Consider the following 25,544-nt stretch of genomic DNA (forward strand, 5'->3'; position numbering starts at 1 on the left):
TGATTTTGATTCTGCCATGTGACTTTGTGATATTATTACGCGAAGAGTTATCATTTTTATTTAGTTACAGTTTGTAGTGTGATAGTTGCTGTTTAATGCACTGCTGTTCTTTTGCTGTTTAAGTGTAACCTAAGGATTTGGTATGAGGAGATCCATTCATTTGAAAGTTTTCTAGGGCAGTTGCATAATGCTATGCTTCTGTCTTCCTCTCTAGATCAGTGCTGCCCACACATCTGGTAATCCTCACCTGGGCCTTCATTCACTTTGCCTAATTGCATTTTTATTCCAATTCCATTCATGGCTGGAGAAGTGTAATACCCCACCATGGTAGTCTAGATGCTTGCTTCAATCCAGCGATCTAATATGAGAAGCATGTACAAGAGTAAATGGACATATGTTTCTATAAGGAATACTTCTAAAGGTTTGGATTCCTTCACAGCTGCAGTGCCTGCAGTTTCACATCTTTGAAACAAGATTCTGCCATTCCTCTAATAAGCTGATTTTTTTTTTTTGCCATTTCTAATTTCCATGAAGGTTCTCTTTACCATTCATATCTTTGAAAATATGTAAAGCCTTTCTCAGCAGTGCTTTCTGTATCTGATCTTTGCCAAGCATCCTATTCTACCACAGACTCTGTACCTTGCTTACTACTTTTTGTCCAGCTGCTACCACAGAACTGAAATATATGTTGTGGTTAATGCTCTTTCTAGATGCCATTCCTTCAGCTATGAGTGTCTCTGAGTTGCAAACATTATGTATTAAGCCTTCATGTTCAATTAACCCAATATTTGTTAATAAGAAATTGTATTCTATAGTTTCTAAAACTAGCTTACCTAGATGGTTGTCTGACTGTATTTGCACAATGCCCCCTTCGGCATGTACCTTGCCTGTTTAGCAAGTGTAAAATAAAAATAAATGAAACTGAAAAAAGTATGTTTGTCTGCTTGTGTGAGTGAATACGTGCATGAAAGCAGAAGACAGTGTGTGTGTGTGTGTGTGTGTGTGTGTGTGTGTGTGTGTGTGTGTGTGTGTGTGTGTGTGTGTGTGTGTGTGTGTGTGTGTGTGTGTGCGTGTGTGTGTGTGCGTGCGTGCGTGTGTGTGTGTGTGTGAGAGAGAAACAGAAATTGAAGAGTGAGAAAGATCCCTGGCAGCAGCATCAGTTAAGAGGTTTGTGTACCTCTCGACTATACCTGTCAACCTCTCCGCACAAGAAATCTGGACAGAGCCACAAGTAATGGGGGACAAATGATAAGGATAGATTTTAAATATTGCTCTTACAAACTTAGAAAGTTGCTTGAACAACAGGGTTTCCATTAGCATGTATTATCTGAACAATATGAAGTCTGAAACTCACGTCTGTCATTATTTAATTACTTCAATCCCCAGTCATTTGCTAGAAAACTACACATTTTGTGACAATGAGAAAACAGCACATTTTATGAGGATGGGACCAAACATACGAGCCAAATATCTGGACATTCTGCAAAAAAATGGTCAGTTGAGAGGTATGCGCTCGACTCTAAGCTCAAAATGTCTGGATAAATCTAAAATAAACAGGGGACAAAGGCTCAAAATAGAAACACATTTTATTTGACAATTAGGATTTGTGTTAGCATACAGTTTCTGAAACAGAGGTGTGCATGAGAAGAGTGAGTGAGAGTGACAGTAAAGAGGTTTGCATACCTCTGGAGCTTTCAGGTGAAGCAATCTTCATAAACCCTAAAATACAGAGGGAACAGGTTTTAATTACTGCTCTTATAAAATTACAAGCTTGCTAAGTAAGAGGATTTGTGCTAGTATGAATTTTCTGAAGAAAATAATAGTCTGAAACTCAAATGTGTGCCATTATTTAGTAACTTCAGTCTCTAGTGACTGGCAACAAACCAAATGTTTTAGGAGGAAGGGACCAAAAATAAAGTAAATGTCTGGATATTTTTAAGTGTTATATTTTGGATGTAAAATGCTTCCTCCAACAATATTAACATATACAACAGCAAGTTTGAAACATTAGGTGGAGGAAGTATTTTACATAAAAATATATAAAAAATAATGTAGCACTTAAAAAAAAATATGTAAGTACAACAACTATTTTACAGAGATCCCATTTTGTAAGCACAGTAATACCCTCCAGTGTGTGTGTGTGAATGTGTAATTAATGCCCTTTCAGGGGGATAGAGGCCCAATGCTGCATAACACCCCTGGGTGGGCGTTAATTACACAAACAATCACCCTGGGGGGCATTATTACTTGATTATTGTGCGAGCATGATGGCTGGTCCATGGAAAATTGTCTTACATGAAACCGGTCCGTGGTGCAAAAAAGGTTGGAGACCACTGGACTTAGATAATTCAGTGGTTTGCTAATCACTAGTAGGGTTCTGAACAGAGGGTGCCATCATTTTTCTTTGTTTGAATGTAATTAGGGGGTTCTCTTGAGATCCATTCTCAAACATTATTTTAGCATCTGGATGTTTGACTGTATAGATGTCAGTCATATTTTTATACCAGTTACACAGGTAAATGTAAATGTAAAAAGGTAAATTCAAAATGGAATGCATCATTATAAAAGTCAGTGATGGTGTACTTTTCCAGCTGGGTTAGACAAATTCGGTTCATATGCCCTATTAAACATGTTCAGCTTTAAAAGTAGTAAATGCAAACACATGACGTTTGGGTTAAAGAAAGTCAATACTACATGTAAAATTCAGGACAACATACATTAATGAATTTAGAGAACTTGTGTTATCGTGGACTATGGGGATCATCATTTATAACTTACCTCAGTTATTTATGTAGCTCAGATTATAAAATTTTAACCTGTACTTAAATTCCCTTGCAGTTAGTACAGTAGATTAAGGGAATGTACTGTTAATGAGCTGCTTTTGTAGTCCAGGGTTGGATTTCTTCGGCCTCCATTTGTCTAAACTGTGATTTTGAGCAAATCACTTAACTAGACAATGCTCTTGAGCTTTGTGTGAAAAAGGTCCATGCAGATCAGTGCTGTACCCTGGCTGACAAATACAAAATAAATAAATAAATATATATATACATACATACATACATACATACGCAGATACATACAGAAATATTTTTTTTTTTATCTAAAAAAAGTAAAGTCCTTGGAAGTGTTTACAACAACCTAAGGTTTAGACTGGAGTGTAGTAGTATTCTGTGGTCTCTTAACAGCAAATGCACGACAGATCTTTACAAAAGGCTGAGAGGCTTGTCTGGGAATCCTTATTAACATTTAAACACTGTGTGCCTGTTTTCTTTGAGATGCAAGAAATTAAGAAGCAAACTCATTCTTGTTTTCAAAATTTCATCCGATAAATTTCTCTTTTAAAGCTATGAGTCACATAAAGTTCAAACAAAGGAGCATCTCAAACTAAGATGTTATTAAACAAGAACAATAAATCCACAACCTAGCTCTCTAAAAGAGAGTTGTTGGTAAGCGGAATCGGTTGAACATGGATTTCTGTAACCTGTAATCTTTTAAAGTGAAATTCAGCTATTTGGTAGATATTGTTTTGAGGCTTAATACAGACTATTTGCACTTTTGTTTCCTTTTCTAAATCTAAACTTTGAAATCATAATTTATGTAGCTGAGTAATTGCCTGTATATTAAGGGCTGTCCTCTTGTTTCCTTCATCTTTATTTCATTAATATCACTTGCTCAATCATGTTTGATCAAAACTACTGAGTGTTTTAGACTGCTGTTCACATTTTTGGGAAGTTTATCCTTTCCTTATGTTGCGTAAGCATGAAGTTTGTATATATATATTTTTAGGATAATGGGGGCTTACTCCCTGCAATAAATATTTGATGCGTTGTTGTCAGTCTCACTTTTATTTTCACTGTTGGATCTGTCTCGGCCTTTACAAAAGCTCGAGTACTTCAGCAAAACTCGTGGGCCTCCATACCCATAATGGAGATCCTTTACTTCCTTCAGATCTCGTTTGCCACGCTGCTAGAAGGACCTTCAAACAAGCTCTGAGCTAAGTTTCTTTTGATATTTTATTTCTTTATCATATTCTTTCTCTTTACATTTTTATCTATATTGTTAGTAGTAGTTTAGCACCTTCTCTTTAGTTTATAGTTTTTTTTCAAGCAATTGTTGTCTTCTAGTTTAGCTGTTCCCTTTCCGTTAGCATCTGTTTAACTTATAGGGTGTCTAACTCCACCTGTTTGAGTTAGAGGGTGTTCCTTTCTCTTTTTCCCCATTTATCCCTTTACAGTAGTGATCCAGTTAGAGGATAACCATTCATTTAAGTTAGAGAAAGGTTGACAAAGTCCATTTAAGTTAAAGGACTTTCCTTCTGCTATTTTACTTTGTTTCTTCTAGTGTTCCTAGTTTTCTAGTTTCAAGAATGTCCCGAAAGGAGAGTAAGCCTTTAGGGTTTAAGAAGTGTGAGAAGTGTAGTAAAAAGATGCCCTTAGTGATTCTCATACTTTGTGTCTACTGTTTGGGGCCTCTTCATTTGAAAGAGTCTTTTGCCACCTGTCACTCTTTTAACCAGAGAGCATTAATGGAACACAAAAATAAATTGATTTTGAGGGGGTTATTAAAAACCCCATTTGCTGAGGCTATTTCGTCTGATTTTGCTTCTCCTAAGTCTGACAAATCTGAGAAGATGGGAAAGAGACCTTCTCTGGCTTCAAAATCATTATCGGAGCTGAAAGAAAAATATCCTGAAGTATCAACTCTAACAGCATACTTGGAGCAGATGGCACCCTCTGGAGCAGGAACTTCCTCAGAGCCATCGACATCTTCGGCTCCAAAATCTTCTACTGACTCATTGGCTCCAAAAGAACCCAAGTCAGCTGAGTACCATTATCAGAGCCAATCCCCATCCTTGGAGCCGAATACTTCTCGGCTCCCTTCTCCTTTTTTGACTAGGTCCAGATCCCCCATATTGTCCACTAGCTCTTCTAAGAGCCTGTCAGATGAAGATGTGGATAGGGTGGTGCAGAGGCTTTGTAAGACACCTGCTTTGGCCAAGCTTCTTTTGGATCCGAAACCAAAGGAGTCAGGTCAGACTCATCTCACCCCTTCGGCCCCTATTCCTCCTCTGATCCAACTTTGGCCTTGGAGCCGGAAGACTCCAATATTCAACTAGTGTCTGTTTTGGGTCCAGGGCCAGTCGGCTCCTCAGATCCTAGTTCTGCCCCGAGTGTTTCCACCCAGACAGAGGAGAAGACCTCTAGGAATTAACACTTGCTGGTCGGGTCCTCAGAGCTGGTTTGGATCCCCTTGGATCCGACTATGTCTCTTGGGACCTCGGTACTTCTGTCTTCTGCTCCAGGGGCTTTTTTGGCACCGGCAGGGTCTATATCACGTTGGCGAACTTTTAAAAGTTTGAACATCATATGGTTGACACCATATGTTCGAACCTTAAAAGTTCAAAAACATAATTAAAAAAAAAAAAAAAAAAACTTACCTGAAGGTTGTAAGCAGGGGAACAAGCCCCCTTGCACCCCCGCTACTTAAATATACCAACTCAGAGATTGCACAACTTATAAAAGTTCGACAACGTGAATGGGACCCCTCAGACATCCTTTTTGTTGGGTCCGGGGAGTTCGTCGGAGTGGGAGTGGACTGGTTTCGAGGTTATGAGGAGGGTGATGACTGCTCCTCAGTCCCAGACATAGTCCTCCTTGGAGCTTCCTCCCTCCTCAGCGCAGGTGTCTTCACCTGCTCACCTCCTTCCACAGGCCCACAGAGATCCAAGGCCTGAGAATATTCCCCAGGAGACTCCTCCCTCTTCTAAAAGTTCCCCAGAATATCCCACTGAGGAAGTCTCTCAGAAGAGATCATGCAAGAGGAAGCATCTGGACTCCCCATAGGAGTTCATCACTTCGGATACAGACCTCGATGAAGCAGAAGGGTCCTCACGGTTGTTTTGCTGAGGACATCTTCTTTGGAGACATCCTAGAAATTCTGAAACAGAGAGGTAACAGGCAGTCCTTGTCCCCTTCAGCCGAGGAGTTGGCATACCTGAAGGCTTTTGGATCTCGCCCTTCAACCTCCTGGGTAACACTGCCTTCTGACGAGCTTATTCCGTTAATCTCTCGGAAAGCCTGGGAGACTCCAGATTCAATAGAGCTCAGTCCTAGGAGGCCAGATAAGCACATCACAGCCTCTAAGGCTCAATCCTTCCTTACCAGAGGTGTAGCAGTAGATGCCATGGTTGTGGTGGCTGACACAAAAAAGGAACTTTCCGAGACCATTTCCTCCATCTGTCCTCCTAATAAGGATTTTAGAACCATGAATAGGTATGGGGAGCGTGTCTTCTCTTCAGCGGCTTTTACATTATGATCGCTGAATTACATTACTCATTTCACCAGACTTGATAGTGGGTCCTGCAAAAAGAATTATCAGACTCCCTCCAAGGAATTGTAGCTTTTGCGGCGGTAGATAAGGTCAATGCTCAGCTTGCTACCCTCAACTCTGTGGTAAACTCCTCCATGAGACTCATTTGTTATGCTGCAGATGGAGCGAGTAGGGTGGTGGGTTCAAGCATCTCTATCAGGAAGCAGGCCTGGATGCGCCTCTGCAGTTTTGCAGAGCCCTTTAAGTCTTTGTTAATGCTCCTTTCGACAGCTCATCTATATTTGGGGCCAAGATAAAATAAATGGTAACCTGGTGGGAACAGAAAGGTAAGACCTTGTCTGCCATTGGAGTGAGTTTTTCCACACCCACCAGATCATTTTCAAAGGGTCCGAGTGGCAGTGGGAAAATGTGGTTCTAAAAATCTCAAAGGTCTTACAAGGACACTCAGAGTGGAAGTTCCTCCAGGGGCAGAGGGGGGAACAGTAATGGAGGACACCACCCACATGGCAGAGGAGGCCTGCAGAATCAAGACTCCAGAGTGTCTTTCTTTGGCAGACCCTATCAGCACTCCTGAAGGAGTGCCTGACTGCTTACCTCTGGAGGCAGTCTGGAGCGATTGTCACTGCAAATCAAAACCTGGCAAAAGATAACCAATGACAGATGGGTGCAGGACATAATATCCAGGGGATATATTATGCCCTTCTCTTTTCCTGTACTCATCAACAAATCCATTCCATACATTCCACCCAGTCAAAAGGAACAAGCAACATTAGAAATTCAAAAGTTGCTCAGAAAACAAGTCATCCAAGAAGTCCCTGCAGACCAGAGAGGATCTGGAACTTACTCCAGATTCTTTTTAGTTCCGAAGAGAACAGGGGACTGGAGACCAATATTGAATCTCAGAGAATTCAACAAATCAGTGAAGAAAACCAAGTTCCAGATGGTGACACTGCAGTCAATAGTTCAGTTCCTGGAAAAAGACAATTGGATTTGCTCTATAGACTTTCAGGATACGTACTACCACATTTTAATAGAAAGACAATCCCGAAGGTTCCTGCTCTTCTGGCTAGGAGCCAGTCACTTCCAATTTCGAGGTCTGTCCTTTGGTCTCACTACAGCTTGCAGAGTGTTCACCAAATGCATGGCAGTAGTGGTAGCTCACTTGAGATGCAAAGGATTCCGGGTGTTTCTATATCTGGACGACTGGCTCATAACCGCCCTGACCAGGCATCTTCTGCAACAAGCCAGAGACTATACACTACAACTTTGCTCCTGTGTAGGCTTTTCCGTCAATTACGACAAGTCTGCTCTGGAGCCATCTCAAAATTTAAACTTTATAGGAGCAGAGATAAATATAACCATGCTGATAGCAAGACTTCTCCCACAAGAGTGCAAGATCTACGTTTACATGTGAAAATGTTACTCAAGAAAACTCGAGCCAGTGCGAGACAAGTACTACAAGTTCTGGGAAAAATGGCAGCTTCCATTGTACTTATTCCTTTAGCTCGCCTACACATGCGGATACTTCAGTGGTTACTTTCGATAAAGTGGTCATTCTGGCTTTGCCAATGTCATACAACATTCTCATAACAAATTCCTGCAAAAAGGATCTCGAATGGTGGATTCACTCTCCCTCAGGGCCACACATTCATATACTCCACCTAAGGCCATAGTAATTATGGATGCTTCCCAGATTTGGGGGGGGGGGGGCATTATCTGGGGAAGACAGTCCAAGGCATCTTGCAGGAATACGAGACTCACCTGCACATAAATGTTCTAGAGATGAGAGCAGTGCTGTTGGCATTGTAAGCATTTCAGAACACTCTCCCTCTAGGAACAATAGCTATTCAATCAGACAGTATGTCAGTAGTCTGGTACATAAACAAACAAGGAGGAATCAGATCTTACCGCCTATGTCGAGAAGCTCTAAGGGTTTGGCAGTGGGCTGCATCTTCCATCCATTTTGTGACTGCAATGCACATCCCAGGAAAATCCAGTGTGATTGTGGACAAAATCAGCAGGGCCATATTATGGTCTCATGAGCGGTCCCCTCAATCAGTATGTAGCGAAAAGCATTTTCTGCAAATGGGGCCAGCCTTGCTGAGATCTCTCTGCATTGCCCGCCAATACAAAATGCAGAAACTTCTTTGCCCTGATCTGTCCTATGGTGAAGTCACCAAGGGGTGCAGTTGTTCATGATTGGCCTCTGAGACTCCTGTATGCCTTCCCCGCTATTCCTCTGATTCCCAGGTTTTTGCAGATAGCCAGTCTGTTGGAGACCACGATAATCCTGATTGCTTCCTATTGGCCTCGTCAAATTTGGTTCCCCTTTCTACAGCCTCATCTTATGGAAAATCCATGGATTCTGGACCTGGCTCTGGATCTACTGACACATCCATCGGGATTGACTCATCCCAACCTTCAAAACCTGTAGATGACAGCTTGGATGCTCCAGTTCCCTTGATTGCCATGTTTCATGTTCTTTCCTCTCCAATAAAACATGTTTTTCTGTCCTTCCATAAGATCTCCACAAGAAAATTATACAAGAGCAAACGGAAGAGGTTTGTTATGTGGGCAAATGACAACCAAACAGACCCCTTTTCTGCTCCCATACATTCTATCCTGGAGTTTCTAGCAAAATTTTTTTCATGAAGATGCAGCTGCTTCTGCTATTTAAGTCCAGCTATCAGCAATCTCAAATTATCATGTGGGATAAAAGGGCTCTATGATCATGTCACACAGACTCTGTAACGCTTTTTTGAAAGGAACAACTATGATTAGACCTCCATGCAAGGATCCAACTCCTCCATGGGATCTAAATTTCATTTTAACAAACATCATTTATTCTCCCTTTGAACCTTCAGCCACATGCGATATAAAGTTTCTGTCCTGGAAAACACTCTTTTAGTCATGATTATTTCAGCCAGAAGAGTCTCGGAACTACAAGCTTTGCCCACAAAGCCCGCTTACCTGGTGTTCCATAAAGACAGAGTCTCTCTGCGCACTAACCCCTCTTTTCTTCATAAGGTCATATCAGGAAGTAATCTTAATCAAGCTATTGAACTGCCTGTGTTTTTCCCAAATTACCAAAACAAAGGGGAGTATATGTTGCATCTTTTAGATGTACATAGACAATTACAGTTTTACTTAAAACTTCTGGGTTAGGAAAATCTGATCAACTTTTCATATCCTATTCTAAGACCAGAACAGGTCAGCCAGTCTCAGAGATTACTTTATCTAGATGGCTGTCTCTTTGCATATCCTACATCTATAACTCTTAAAAACAGAGCTCTTCCATTCCCTGTAAAAGCTCATTCCACAGCTACAGTTTTCCAAACAAGGTTACCTTTGGATAACATTTGTGATGCAGCTACTTGGGTGAAACCTCATACATTTATCACTCATTACAAAGCAGATTTGGCCTCCAGGAGTAAAGCCTCTTTTGGTTCTGTGGTTCTGAGAAATATTCTCCCATGAGCCACCTAGGAATCAGGTTGCTTGGGACACGGTCGAATAAAGGCGAGATTGACAACACAAGGAAGTTATGTACTTACCATAACATTACCATGTGTGTTGTCCATCTCAACCTTTATTCTCACAACCCACCCTCCATGCCCCCTTCCACTTTTCTTGGGAGACCGAGTGGACCTACATACCTCAGCAATGCTAGCTTGGCCCTTCATAATTATTACTTCTGTACATCCTTTTGTTAAGCTGAACAGTGTTTCTCGCCTTATAATCTCTGGGTTGGCAAACAAGATCTGAGGGAAGTAAGGGAACTACGTTATGGGTAGGAAGGAGACCCACAAGCTTTGCTGAAGTCCTTGAGCTTTTGTAAAGCCTGAGACAGATCTGACACATTGGATCCGACCCATCAGTGAGAATAAAGGTTGAGACAGACCACACACAAAACGTTATAGCAAGTACATAACTACTTTTTTCAGTCTGGCCATTGGAGCACAGGTAATATTCCTGTTTTGAAAAGTTGTGATTGCCACAGTGATTTTCCAATGATCACATCTCAGTCTTACATGGGGCAACATATGTTATGATTTACTGACAAAGTAGCTTCTCCTTTGAAATTTTCATATGAATAGTCACCCAGCTGTGCTTTATTAATGGTCAGAAGACTTTTTTCCCCTGAAGTCAGCTGCTGCTGGTAAAGTGAAGCACTGAATTTCCACAATTGTATTTGGCATTGGGATAATATCAGTTGCTTTGGTGCTTTTTTCAATATAAGGTAGAGCAGCCAGTACTGAAGCTGTCTGGTTTAATTATCAGTTGTAGCTGCTGTCTTACAGTTTTACTGCGAATGTACATGAGTAATATAGATGAGTGATAAGTTGGCAGTAATTTTACACTGCCACTCTGAAGTATGATTTTGAATTGTGTGTGATGCAGGTGGCCACTTTCATTTCCCTGTTCATCACAGCTGAAAAGTGAAAGTAAGTGTAAAAAACAATATTTTATTTTGCAGCTCTTCAGACGACTGAACTGTACCATATGTGGTGTATAATGGTGTTATAGTAATTACAACTAAGTTATGAAGTAGCAAAGATGCAGTGGCAGAGCTAAAGGAGGTTTTGAAAGCAAATATAGTGCAAATGCAGATTTAGACCAACAAGATTCAGTACTGATGTTCTCATCTGGCATGAGCTTTATTACATGTTTGGCCCATAGTTATAAGTTATAAACAAGTGTTTCTTCACATATCCTTAGTTGTTTGTGAAGTTCTTGTTTTTTATGTTGCTGCAGGTGCATTCAACCAGTGTTTTCTTTTACAGAGTAAAAGAAAATTTGAACGGGACTGCAAAGAGGCAGACAGAGCACAACAGTATTTTGAAAAACTGGATGCTGATATTAATGTTACAAAGGCTGATGTAGAAAAGGTAATTTTTAAATTTGTATTTTCATAGAATATCCAAAATATCTCTAATACCTGCATAGGATCTGTGGTTATTTTTCTAGTCAGAGACTGCCTTAGCTTGGTAACACCCCTTTCTGTTGTCCCAAGTCATTGTGCTGATAATAGCTTTTGTACACTGGGGTTGCGATAAAAAAATACTTCCCTAACAGCATTTTTTCTAAATTCATGCTTATTAATAATACACCTTTATTTTTCCTTTAGTACTGTCTTCTTGTATATGCTCTTCTTGTTCCATAGGTTTTCTCTTCATCTGCAATACTGTAACCTTTGATAATCCCTCTAAATTCTCTCTCATATCTCTTTCTGTCTCATATCTATTTTCAGATTTCATTTTCATTTTATCCCACTTCTCAGCTATCTCTTCTAATGAAATTTGCACATTCCCTTGCAAATCCAGAATTGTTTTCACTCCCCATTCTTTAAAATCTTCTCTTTTTAATAAAGTAATTAGGCAAGGGTTAATGTCTCAATTGTATTTGATTACCATGCATCTTTATCGTAGTCTTTATTGGCACATGGTCTGAAATAGTTACTGGATGTGTTTCAAAACTGTCAAATATCCATGCTCTTGTGAAATATAGTTTCTGTGCAATCTACCTAGTTTTTGTACCTTTGAGAATATTATGTAAAGTTTATTTTTGGTTCCTGCTAGTAATTTCACATCTTCTGTTCCCAATATTATCATATATTTCATTAGAAATCTACCCTCTTTTGTTACATTTTCCTCTTTAGGTCCCTGTGATACAGTAACTATCGCATATCAAGTTCCAGTCCCCACTCACAAGTAATATTTTGTATTAGATGCTAATTACCTCTCCCATAATTCTATTAAGATCCTTAATGGTAGTTTTAGGTAGAGTATATATACATGCCATTGTAATCCTTCCTTGCCAATAACTCCTTATTACCGCAAGTTTACCTTTGTTGACTTTCTTTACTTCCTCTTTCATTTCTAGAGCCCCCTTTTGCAATCGGTGTTATTATCCGTTTTACTGTGTTCCTATTATTCTGCTGAATAACCATTCTGGCATCCCTTCTTTGTCAAATTCACATGCTTATTTGTATCTTTGTCTCTTGTAATACTGCTATTTGAACCCTACACTTCTTAACATAATTCAGAACTCTTTGCTTCCTGTCCATACCTACAGTACCATTCACATTCCATGATATGATTGATAAGGCAGTCATTCTGATAAGCTGCTACCACTTTGACATGTTCTATGTGAGATTTTTTTAAATATATGATCTGAAGTAGGAAGACTTCCCTCTTACCCATGACTGACCTCAGATTTCATTTGTTGAGCTCCTGGCGTGGTTTTGAGATAAGTAGTTTTCTGACAGGAAAATTGTTCAAATTCTCTTTTTTTGTTACAAAAATAGATAGTGGTGTGTGTGGTTAAGGCTTTCCCTCCCTCTTTAGTTAATTTTTTCCGGGTTTCGTAGTTTGTTTGTTTGTGTGTGTGTGTGTTTAGGCCTTAGGTGTTATGTCTGAAGCCCCTAAGGCTGTCTTTTCAAATATGCGAGTGTGGTGGCCAGCTGTCCCCAGCAGATGGCCACACTCGGGCTTGGTCATCTTGGGGTTGAACACCTGTCTTCTGGTTGTACCATTTGTGCAGGGTTCAACCCCGGCTTTAAGGGGAACGAGGGTCGTTAGTGCTGGCTGGGTCTTTACCCCCAGATACTGCTTCGCCTCTGCATGCACCAATCAGCAACTTGTTGCCCTGTGCCTTCTAGCTTTCCTCCTCCTCGGCTCCACTCCCCCCGGTTCCTGACCCGAGGAGGAGGAGGCTAGCCCTTCCAGGAGTCACACGAGGGCGTCTCTGGGTCCGCCGGGTGGCCTCTCTTCTACCCGACCGATTCCGAAGCTGATATGGACCGGATGATGAGGAAGTTCATCCAGGCCCAAATGCAAATGGGAGTGCTCCTAGCCCCCAACCGGGAGGGGCTTCACATTTTTCGCCTCTCTCCTTCTCCTCCTCCCCCCCATACCCGGAGCCATCCCGCATCCATTGCAGTTGGGCCAGGCCCCCACCAGCCGGGTCCCAGGACAGCCCCCTCGATGTCCCAAGTGGTTCCCTTGGAACATCCATCTGCTGAAGAGTACTGACTTGGATGAAGGAAGGCTCCCCTAGTCACCCCCCGAGGGACGCCTCCTTTGACATCATGGAGATGTGTTAGGATCAGGGGGTGGTCTGCCCCAAAGGCTTCTTCAGACGAGTTGTTCTTGGAGGCATTACCTCTTGGGTGTCCCCTCCTGCTGACCCCCTAGATCTTATATCTATCACGCATTCTTTCTCCTCCATCAGACCGCACCCACTGGAGTAAGGGTCCCCAGTAGATGCCATGATGATGGCTGCAGCCACAAAGAGGGAATTGCCCAGGAGAGTCCCCCCCCCCCCATCCTCGGCAAGTGAGGATAAGCAGGTTTATTCCACCCGAATGGCCACTCTCAGATCCGTATCCAATACATCTATGCGCTGCTGTCTCTCTGAGGAGGGGAGCCAGCCAAGAGCTAGCAGGCCCAGCAGGCGGGCGACAGGCCTGGCCTGCCATTGTACACTTGTCCAGGCTGTCTGCCGCTCCGAGTCAGCTCCCCAGAGGTCCTTCTCTAAGAACCAAAAGGGACAGAAGAAGATGTGGTTCCGGAAAGTGCAGCAGTCCCAACCTGCTCGGATAACCAGTCCTTCCGTGGCAGAGGAGGTGCCAGAGGCAGGGGCTCCTGGCAATTTTGGGTCCAGAGAACCCTTCTCTGAGAGACCCACGCAGCAGCCCTGAAGGGTTGCCCGCTGTCCGGAGGCAGTTGCACCTGACTTCTTGGGAGTCCATAACAACAGACAGTTCAGAGGATATTCAATACCCCTAATCAAGATTCTCCCAGATGTTCCAGATCAAGCCAGATTAGGGTTTTACTCCAGGTTCTTTTGGTGCCAAAGAGGACTTAAGACCAATTTTAGACCTTTCCCTGTTGAACCTGTCAGTAACCAAGCAAAAGTTCGGATGGTCATGTTCCATAGACCTCAAGGATGCTACCACATTCGGATGGACAGGCGATCCAGGAGGTTTCTTCGGCTGGGAGCCAGTCACTATCAGTTCAGGGTCCTCCCTTTGGTCTCACCTCAGCCCCAGGATGTTTACCAAGGTGTTAGCGGTGGTAGCGGCCCACCTGAGGCTCCAGGGATTACAGGTCTTTCCCTGACTGCATCATCAAGGCATCTTCTGTGCTCAGCCAGGGATTACTTCCTTCAACTAGCACCAAGGCTGGGCATAGCGATCAACTGGGAGAAATCTTTCCTGAATCCAACTCAAATTATAGAGTTCATAGGAGGAAGACTAGACACCAGATCAGCCTGAGGTGTCATGTGACAGCAATCCTTCAACCGTCACCAAACTGCAGCGGGTCCTGAGGGCCCTAGGTTCTATGGCGGCAGCTATCCCGCTTCTAATTCATGCCCGCTTACATGTGGTTCTTCAATGGACCCTTCAAGTTCAGTGGTCTCCTCTTTGTTAGTCTCTAAGCGTGCAGGGACTCCCTTCTGTGGTGGCTTCTTTCTCCGCTAGCAGGAAGACCCCCACAGTGACCACGGACAGAGACATCATTGCATATAAATGTCCTGCACTTCACCACGCTCTTTCCCACAGGACTATTGTGATTCAGACAGACAACATGTCCGTAGTCTGGTATATCAACAAGCAGGGAGGAACCAGGTCTTATCCCTGAGAGTCTGGGAATGGGCAATTCCCACCAACGCTTTTCTGATACAACCATTCAAGTCCAACATCCTTGCGGACAAGCTCAGTCGCACCATCCTTTCTCGTGGTCCCTAAACCTTCAAGTAGCGAAGAAGATTTTTTGGCGTTTGGGGCAAGATGCTCTGGTGCATGCTTGGCCTCCCGGTCCTTTTTATGCCCCTCCACTTCCTCTGATGCAGAGGTTTCTGCAGAAAGCCAACAGTTTGGGAGCAGAATGATTCTCATTGCCCCATTCTGGCCTCGACAACCTTGGTTCCCTTCGTATGGTCTCACAAAATCAATCCACCATGGATTCTGGATCCATCTCATCTCTCACCCTCTGGGAATGCCAGTTCCCATCCTCCGGACCCTCATGTTGACAGCTTGGCTGCTCCAATTCCTACCTTTCTTAGGACTCCCGGTTTCTCTTCAGTCAAAGCAATTTTGGTGGCTGCTCATAAACCTTCTACCAGACAGGTTTATCGGATAAATGGAAGAGGTTCTCTATATGGGCAGGGCAGAGAACGGTGGATCCTTTTCAGCACCTATCTCTGCGGTGCTAGAATTTCTAACAGACCTCTTTCATCAAGGGGCCAGTTCTTCCACGATTAAAGTACGCATTATCACATTGGACAGGACACAGCTCCTCTTATGACAGCCGGGTATGCAAATCCTTTCTCAAGGGAGTTTTTTATTAAGGCCTCCAGTCAAGGAGGTTGTACCCTTGGGATTTGTCTTTAGTCCTGCAGGCCCTTACTGCTCCTCCCTTCGAGCCTGCAGCTTCTGCTGATTTAAAATTCCTTTCCTGGAAAACTGTCTTTCTGGTAGCTATCACTTCAGCCAGAAGGGTGTCTGAGCTTCAGGCTCTTTGTGTCAAACTTTCTTCCCTGATAGGGTGTGCCTCAGGACCAATCCATCTTTTCTTCCGACCCAATATTAACCAGTCAATCAATTTGCCTGTCTTTTTCCCAAGTATTCAAACAAAGGGGAATACAAATTGCATTCATTGGATGTTCATAGACAGTTACGTTTTATATTAACAGGACAGCTGGCCACAGGAAATCAGATCAGCTGAAGCAGTGTCTAAAGTCACTCTATCTAAATGGATTGCTAATTGCATTTTGCAGGCATATGACACTTCAGGCAGACCTGCTCCTAAGACTTTTATTTCTCATTACAAGGTGGATGTTGTTTCTAGAGGAAGAGCATCCTTTGGCTATCCTTCCATGATGGCCGCCCAAGATTCAGGTAGCTAGGGACTCTGTCCCACAGGTTGCAGACGAATGAAGTCTTCCTACTTCAGATTTAGAAGTTATGTACTCACCATAACGTTCCATCTGAGTAGGGTGACTTCGTCGATGCAACTCATCCCCCCCTGACCGTATTTATGCTGTTTTAGTATACTGTGGTCAGTATTTGAGGCAAACTCAATCTGAGGTCAGTTAAAGTCACCTACTCAGATGGAACGTTATGGTGAGTACATAACTTCTAATTTCCTACTAACAGTTTACATGCATGTATTTGTGTTTGGCAGGCTGAACCAATATGCAATTGCAGCTTCTCATCTCTGCTTAGCCCCATCTCACGTTTTCTCAGAAATTTCATTTCAATAAAAACATTCAAAAACAAATAAAAAAAAGCTTATGTACATTTTCATGTAACCCCAAACAAATACACACATCTATATACATTTTCCAAAAATGAAAATTAGCTCTCCATATATATTTATGCAGACGCCCCAGACTGACAGCAGCACCCACTGGCTTGACCCATTCTAAAGTTAGATTTAATCATGCTGACAATGCATGGTAGACCCTGTGCTCCATTCTACACCCACAACATTCTTTCCTTTTCCCATCTCAACTTCGGTTTCATATGTGAAAAGCAACTTACTGTCAGTTAAGTGAGTTATAGCCTTAAGAAAAAGTGCCCTGACTGTCCCCACAGAATTATGGGAAAGGTAATTAGCATCAAAATTAATAGATTTTGCATTGTTACAATTCATACTGATGTGGTTCATATTAGAAGAAAACAATCTGCTTGTATTTTTTTCAGTGTAACAGACTTCATTTATTTTCACCCAGCTACTTGTCTCTTCTTTATGTATTAATGTTAGTCTTTCTACAAGTGGCTTACAGTTCACACTTCAGTCATTTCTTGATTTATTACCTATGTCTGCCGACTTTCTTTTGTGGAGTTCTGTTGGCATGTAAGAAAAAAAAAAGAAAAGAAAAAAGTACGTTCCTACTTTAACATCACTGGCATTACCAACAGTCACTAATAAGACTTCTCTCCCACCGTACATTTAGAATATCTGTGCATAACATGCAGTTGACTTTAAGAAATTTGATATACACATATTATTAAGATAAGAAAAACAACTTTTGTACTTACAGTTTATACACAGATTAGTAAGAAAACACTTGCAGTTTCTTCTTCATCACTTCCTTCATTATCCATCTAAACATTAATGACAAAGTTGAAACTTATACTTTACATTCTGTAACCAGTTAAAAATAATCCACAAACTTCTAGTCATTTTCCCCTTTTTCCTCTAGTTGCTGTAGAAGCAGAGTTCCTATGTCTGTTCAGATAGATTTTTCTACTTTCTGAGAGTCTTAATTATGAGGACAGGTCCTCCATCTTTGATATACAGAGGACCTGTCCTTTGTAGATACAGTAAAATTTATAGGGTTATAGGACGATACTAGGCTATTGGCCTGGTGACCCGTATAAGCCTAGCCAAGAATTTCACCCATGTTCCCACAAAGACAGTACCAGTACCCCAGCTCTGAAGTATCATTTTGTTAGTTACAGACCTTAGCTCACCCAGTATCTCTGAAAGAATACTCTGTAAGGAATTTTTGAAATGTTCCAACTATTACACTCCCAAAACATATGATGTGTTGTTTCCTATCCCACCTTCATTCTTACTAGGTTTATTTATTTATTTATTTATTTGCAGTTGTTTAACCAGGATAGTCCATTGGGCCAAAAGAACCCGTTTTCAATGGAGTCCTGGGGAGAAAAGCTCCACATAAAGATTATACAGAGATTATGTTCTACATACAGATTATACAAAGATTATGTTCCACACATAGTTTACATGAGGATTCTAAAGAAAAACATTCTATAATTTCTGGTTCAACGTTAGAAGTAGTAGTTTTTTTTTAAAAAATTACTAGGTACAAATAAGGAGTTGTATGCTAGAAGCAAGCAGGAATTTGCTAGCTGGGAATTGAGACAGAGGAAGGAGGAAAGAGTTGGGAGTAGAGAGTAGGTTATGAGGGGTGTGAACAGGAGCATTCCCATGAGGATGTTAGATGGGAATGTAGTGATTTTTAAAGTATGGGAGGCTAGCAATTGTCCGAATTGAGGGGGGGAGGGAGTTCCATAGGCGTGCTAGTGAGAAGGACAGGAGGTTGTGTCCTGGAGGGTGTAGGGGTCTATAAACTTCTATGAGGTTTTGATTGTTAGATCTTAGGAGTCTTTGAGTTTGATGCATTTTAAAGGTAGTAGAGAGAGAGGGACAGAGGGATGGCTGGAATATGAGTTTATGTGCATAGGTGAGCTGAGTGTAGGAGAGGTAGTTGGGAAGCTCTAGCCAGTTGAGTTTGTGGAGAGGTTCACAGTGATGGGTAGATGATTTGTTACTGGTGGCGAATCTAGCTATTTTATTGTAACAAGAGGACAGTTTGGTTTTCAGAGAAGATTGTAGGTTAGTTAGAAGAGGGGCACCATAGAGAAGGGAGGGAAGGAGAAATGTGGTAGAGAGAGTAATTTTGGTAGTTGAGGTGAGGAACCGATTGTGACGGTAGAGCATGCCTAGTTTTTGGTGGGGTTTTTTTATATTTAGTAGTAGATGGGAGTTGAATTTGAGCTTGTCATCGATTTGGACCCCTAACAGTTTGGCTTCAGATACCAGCTCAAGAGATGTGTTATTTTGGCTGGTGATGGAGAATAAATTTCTATCAAGGTTATTAGTTTTGGAGGGTAAATATCATAAGTTTAGTTTTAGCAGCATTGAGAGCAAGATGGTTGTCTTTCATCCATTGTTCTGTGGTGGAGAAGGCATCTTGAGTGAGTTTTAAAAGAGTTGGGATGGATGAGGCAGCACAGATGATTGTGGAGTCATCTGCATATTGAATAATGTTTGCAAGGGGATAGAGCGGAAAAAGTCATTAATGAAGATGTTGAAGAGGAGGGGCCCAAAATAGAGCCTTGTGGGACACCTGTGGGGGTGTTGAGGAAGGATGAGGTGGCTTTTTCCATTTGACGGCTTGTTGCCTATTGGAGAGATAGCTAGAAAACCAACAGAGGGAAGAGGTAGAAAGGTTTAGGTTAGATAGTTTAGTAAGAAGTAGGTTATGAGAGATAGTGTCAAGGCTTTAGAGAGATCGAGTAGGATGGTAGATACAGTGAGGCCGGAATCTCTAGCTTTATTCACAGTTTCAAGGAAGGATAGGAGGGCAGTCATAGTACTATGATGGGGTCTGAATCCATGCTGTGTGGGAGTTAGTAGATTGTTGTCTAGGAGATGGGGAAGAAGTTGAAGATGGATACATTTCTCTAGGACTTTTGAAATGGGCGAAAGGATGGCGATGGGACGGAAGTTGGTAATATTAGTATTGGTTCCACCTTTATGCAGTGGAATGATGTAGGCTTATTGCCATATTTGAGGAACAATACTTTCTTGGATTGAGCGGTTAATTAGGATACTGATAGGGAGGGCAATGGCTTCAGCAGCTATGCTGAGGAAGTATGAGGGAATGTTATCAGGGGCATTGGTGCATGGTTTAAGTTTCTGCAGGAGTCTTTTTATGGTGGATGTAGGAATAGGTTTGATGAAGAATGGTGGGGGTGGAGAATGAGTGGGAGAAGTTGGGGGAGGAGAAGCATGAGGAGAAGTGGGAGAAAGTGGAGATGGAGAAGCCTGAGGAGAAGTGGGAGAAGTTGAAGGGTGAGAAGCCAGAGGAGAAGTGGGAGATGTTGGAGGGGGAGAAGTCTGAGGGGAAGTGGAGGTAGGAGAATGACTATTATTTAAAAAAGAGGAGGTAAGTTTAGAAATAGAGTCTATGAAGAAAGAATTGAATTGGGTAGCCAGATCAGTGTCATCTATATTTGGGCAGGGGATAGGGTTTTCTGTGTTCCCGGGTTTTAAGAGGGTAGTGATACCTCTCCAGAACTTTTGAGGGTTGGTTTTGTGGTTGCTTTGAAGTCGGGTGAAGTAGTTATGACGGTCTGCAGAGATAAGTTTTTTGACTGAATTACGAAGAGTTTTATATTCATTGAGGGAAGATGTAGATTTGTTCTTTTGATATTGTGTCCAGGCTTTGTCTCTAAGTCGCATGGTGGTTAGGGTGTTTATACTTAACCAGGGGGTGGATTGCCTTTTATTCTCTTGGTTTTAATGGAGCATGAGTATCTAGAAGGTTTAGGAAGGTAGTATTAAAGTAAGTGATAGCATTTTCAAGGGGTAGAGTTTTTAAGGGGTACCAGTTAATTGATTTTAGGGTGTCAGAGAAAGCCTCTGGGTTAAAGTTTCTATGACATCGGGTAGTAATATAATTATGAGTGACTTGTAAGGGACAAGGAAGTCGTCTAGTGAAGATAGGAAGGTGGTCGCTGAGGGAGTCAGGTATGGTACCACTATCTGGGTAGTAGTGAGGGTGAGAGACAAGAATCCAGTCTAGGATGTTGCCACTGGTAAAGTCTTTGCATGGTCTAGTTGAGGAGTTGATGAGTTGAGAGTAGTTGTATAGGTTGATGTTAAGGGGTGAGAGGGGGATTGAATGGAGGACCAGTTAATATTGGTATCTCCCATGATTATAGTTTCATTATTGATGTTAGCTGAAAGCCAGGAGAGGATTTCTTGAGTATTGGAATATTGTCTCCTGGGGAATGTAAAGAGAGGCAATGTATATATATTTGTGTTTGTTTAGCTGGAGATGAGTCAGTATTATTTCTGCATTGTGGAACTGGGGAATGGCTTTATTGTAGGGTGTTATGCATAGGGAGGATGAGTAGAGTAGAGCTACTCCACCACCCTTTTTATGGGTTCTGTCTGATCTGATGATAGAGTAGTTAGGTGGAACTATCTCTGAGTCTTTTATATGTGGTTTTAGCCAGGTTTCAGAGATGGCTAGGATGTCTGGTTTGTTGTGAAATAGCCAGGCATGTAGATTTGGAATTTTGTTAGCTACGCTTTGTGCATTAAGAGATGCAAATAGGATGGATTTAGATATTGAGGAGGTGTGGTCTGGGCCTGGGTTGGGGTGTATATCACCAGATAATAGTATGGAAGTTAGGAGTTGTGTTAAGTAGTAGAGGTATTTGAATTGTTTTGGTTGAGAAGTGTGGGTTGATAGATTAGTGAAGAATATATGGTGGTAAATGTGTGTAGAGGTTTTATGAGAAGGGATTGGCTTGTAATGTAACCATAGGATGTGGTTAGTGGGATAAAGTTCAGGAGAGATGGAGCTGGTATAATAGGTGTGTGATGTATGGAGAGGGTAGGTTGTGTGTAGGAGTAGAGTGTGGTTGAAAAGATAAGGATGGGTGAGATGGTAGATGAAGGTAAGGTTCAGAAGGAGTAGTAGTTGAATTGAAAGGGATGTGTATTTTATGGACATGTTGGGGTTATAATAAGAAATGTAGGAGATGAGTAAGGAGGTAGGGGAATGGTGATGTGGGTATGATATGAATGGAGGAGGGGATAGGAAGAGAAAGGGGTGGAGTTAGGTAGGTGTGGAGGATGTAGGTGTGGCTAAATGGGTATAAATCCAGATGTAGTGGGGGTGGGTGGGAATTGGGGGTAGGGTAGGGGAGCGGAGTGAGCCCGCAGGGCGAACGGAGCGGGGAAGAAAAGAGAAGAGAGATCAACAGAAAAAAGTATCAGCAACTGCTGTTGGTATAGAAAGGTAAGCAGTTATAGTTGGTATGGAACCAGATAGGGACAAGCACTTTGTATGAGTGAAAGAGCTGTTTGAAGTGGGTTAGTTTGTGTTGTTCAGGGGGAGAAAAAAGCCAGATTGCTGTACAGAGAAGAAAAACAAGAAATACAGGCTCTTAAGTGAGTTAATCAGTTTAATAGGAGGGAAGCCAGGTAACATAGATATGCACCAGTGGTTGGGTAGTAGGTGCTGCCACCTGGTGGTGGGAAGGGTGATAGCAGGTATCCAAGTGAGCAGGTCACGTACAATTTTCACAGAGAAAGTATGTGGGACTGAGGTGTCTGGGGGGAGAGGAGTCCACGTGTGGTACACGGTAGGCTGCTGAATCACCTACAAGGGAGGTCAGACAAAAGTAATTCAGTTACAAAGTAGGTAGTATAGACACAATAGATGGTTTGATGCTACCTACATTCAAGCAGTAATCATTTAGGGCAGTCTTCAGGAGTTCTATAGTTCAGTCAAGCAGGCAAGTTCAGGGAATTCACAGAGGCGATGCAGGTGATATTCTGTGTTTGGATTGAGGTGGGGAAGGAAGCTTCAGTGGTGAGCTTCCGAAGAGAGGAGATTCAAGCAGTAATCATTTAGGGCAGTCTTCAGGAGTTCTATAGTTCAGTCAAGCAGGCAAGTTCAGGGAATTCACAGAGGCGATGCAGGTGATATTCTGTGTTTGGATTGAGGTGGGGAAGGAAGCTTCAGTGGTGAGCTTCCGAAGAGAGGAGATTCAAGCAGTAATCATTTAGGGCAGTCTTCAGGAGTTCTATAGTTCAGTCAAGCAGGCAAGTTCAGGGAATTCACAGAGGCGATGCAGGTGATATTCTGTGTTTGGATTGAGGTGGGGAAGGGAGCTTCAGTGGTGAGCTTCGAAAAGAGGAGCGAAGAGGTGATGCTGAGCAGCCTACCGTGGGGACCACAGGGGTTATTGAGATAGTTAAGAAAAATTAAATCATATGTCTAGATAGAGACAATAATAGCAATTTGGCAGCAATTTATACCTGAAATTGCAAAATGCTCGCCTCTCATACAAAATTATGAGAAGTGACAACACAAAACTTGTTTTATTTAGTTGTCAATGAAACTAATACAAGCTATGCATGTGAAAAAATGAAACTATTGTAGTACTCTAGTAAAAAATAAAAGAAGAGCCTAACAATGGGCAATGGGCCTGGGACCAGTCAAATACAGTGATGAAACTTGGTCAATCAGATTGTAAAAAATGGAAAACCCGTAGATGAAAAAGTCAATAAGTGACCAGTACTATAATCAAAATGGGTAAAAACCCCTATATATATATATATATATATATATATATATATATATATATATATATATAAAAGATCAATGTATCAAGGATATATATATTAAATTGAAACCAAAACAAATTTTGGTTCAAGAAATGTGGACACTGGGAAAAGATGGACACTGGGAAAAGACCAATACCAATCTACTAAAAACCCAAAAATACACGAGGGCATGAAGTAGGTGAAGATACATCAGCTAAATATTAATGTAGTATAACAACAAAATATTGATTTAGCTGATACAATGTGCATATACAAAATCAATCCTAATCTAGTGTAATAAAATGTATGTTTGGACTAGGAAGTACATTGCAAATTAATAGAGCTACCAAATTGTCAAAATGAGACAAATAATCATATACTGAACATGATCAAGCATATCCTGTTGATATAGTATGAGAAATCCAAGTTTCAAAAAATGAAAAGTTAAAACATTTTTAAGGTGGAAAACAATTATAATACAATTCCAGGACCTATTATATGAACATGGTCTCAAAGGGCACTAACAAATTAAATCATTAGTGGCAACAAGCTGTAGACTAAAAAACTGTAGCAGAAGAAAACAGTTTTCTAACAAGACATGCCCATTTGTATGAATCAAAATATCAATACTAAAGCTACACTCAGCTATTGAAATGATGGTGTTCCCAACAAGACTGTTATTCATTAGCGCACAACTGATGTAAATAATAGACATCCACCATGAATATTAGAGCCAAAATAATATTCATGTGATAAACCTACACCCCTAGTCCAATACTAAGAAATGGACTAATGGTAACAACCACAGTTTTGAACACACAGTCTTGGAGGATAAACGCTTGCTGAAAATAATAGTCCATAAATTGTACTAAAGCACCACACCAAACGACTTCCTTTGTGCTATTGGCATCGAAACATGAAAATAGAAAAAAAAACAGAATCTTGCTTTTATAATCCCAAAATGAAAGAAAGTCCCAAAAACAAACCAGTTCAATGTCTCAAATAACTATAATGCATCCAAAGTAGTTGAAGTGGGAATGAGATTGTTCATATAGTTGCCAAAAAAACTAGAGGATAGCACTATAAAGTTCCGTTTTGCTATACGAAGCAAAACATGGCGTCCAAGGACCCAGAAGATTCCAAGTACTTGATTAGACTGTCCCGAAGTAAATCAAACCAATGCCCCCAATAGCTTTAGTATATTCCAAAGTCCAAAATAGTTATAGTGAGACAAAGTTAGTTACCAGAACGACTGCAAATTAATGCCATGAAATTGCGTTTTACTTTACGAAGTGAAAATGGCGTTCGTAGACCACACAAAATCCCAAATACTGCAAAGAATGCATATAATCCTCCAAAACGATAACTTTGGCATAAATTGTCTTCCCACACTCATTTCTGGTAATAGCAGTCAGAATCTGATCCTCGGATTCAGCTCGGCTTTTATATTCAAGCTTGAGGTCGTCTTCCAGCTTGTGGCTATACCGTATCCCAGCATGCACCAGAAAACCTCCCCAGATCTCGTTTGCCAGAAAACAAGATCAGGTTTTCGTTCTGCTAGCTTTGGCTTAGTATACTGTTTATTATACTCTCAACCTTTGGTAATTGCTGTTGTTTATCTTCAGATGGTTAATTTTTTGCTGGATAGTTTTGTTTCTGTTTTTTTTTTTTTTTTTTTTTTTTGTGGCTTTTTTCTGCTTTTGGCCGTCGTCTTCCTTTCAGGCCTTGTTGTCCCTCTCTTGGCTTCTTCTTTTAAAAGACAAATAGCTCATTCAAGTTAGAGGGCTCTTATTCTTGTCATTTGTCTGTTTTTATCTTTTTGAAATCCCAGTGAAGACAGTTTGTTTAAGTTAGAGAACTGCCTCCTCTTTAGCCTGTTTAAGTTAGAGGGCTTTCTCTTCCCCTTTTCGTCTCCTTGGCATTGTCTGTTTAAGTTAGAGGACTGTGCCCTCCTTTATTTTCCTTCATATAACTGCTGTTAGTGTTAAAAAGTTGTTTAAAAAAAAAAAAAACTTCTCTGGCTACCCTTTTCTCTGTTACTACCCTTTTTCTCTGTCAGAATATCTAGTAATGACTCAAAACCATTAGGTTTCAAAAGATGTGAGAAATGTGGGCAGAAAATGGCCTTAAGTGATAGACACACACATTGTATCTATTGCCTTGGAGCTGCCCATCTGCAGGAGTCTTGCTCTATTTGTCATGCCTTTAACCACAGAGCTCTCCTGGAGACGAAGAACAAATTGATGTTGAAAGGACTGTTGAAACCCCCCTTCTCAGAGGCTATACAAGAAGATCCAGGTTTACCAAATATTGACAAGTCCCCAA

The 25,544-nt window shown here is 41.4% G+C and overlaps 1 protein-coding gene across 1 annotated transcript in view; it reads left to right on the top strand.

The window, feature by feature from the left end:
* FNBP1 (formin binding protein 1) overlaps positions 1-25,544 on the top strand; it is a 2,646,599-nt gene that overhangs the window by 808,337 nt on the left and 1,812,718 nt on the right. Inside the window, exon 6 of the mRNA XM_044058144.1 lies at positions 11,115-11,219. Within this exon, the coding sequence (XP_043914079.1) occupies positions 11,115-11,219 (105 nt within the window). The remainder of the gene's footprint in view (positions 1-11,114; positions 11,220-25,544) is intronic.

The sequence above is a fragment of the Protopterus annectens genome, chromosome 16.part0 (assembly GCF_019279795.1).
Source record: "Protopterus annectens isolate FY-2018-M chromosome 16.part0, PAN1.0, whole genome shotgun sequence".
Classification (NCBI taxonomy): domain Eukaryota; kingdom Metazoa; phylum Chordata; order Ceratodontiformes; family Protopteridae; genus Protopterus; species Protopterus annectens.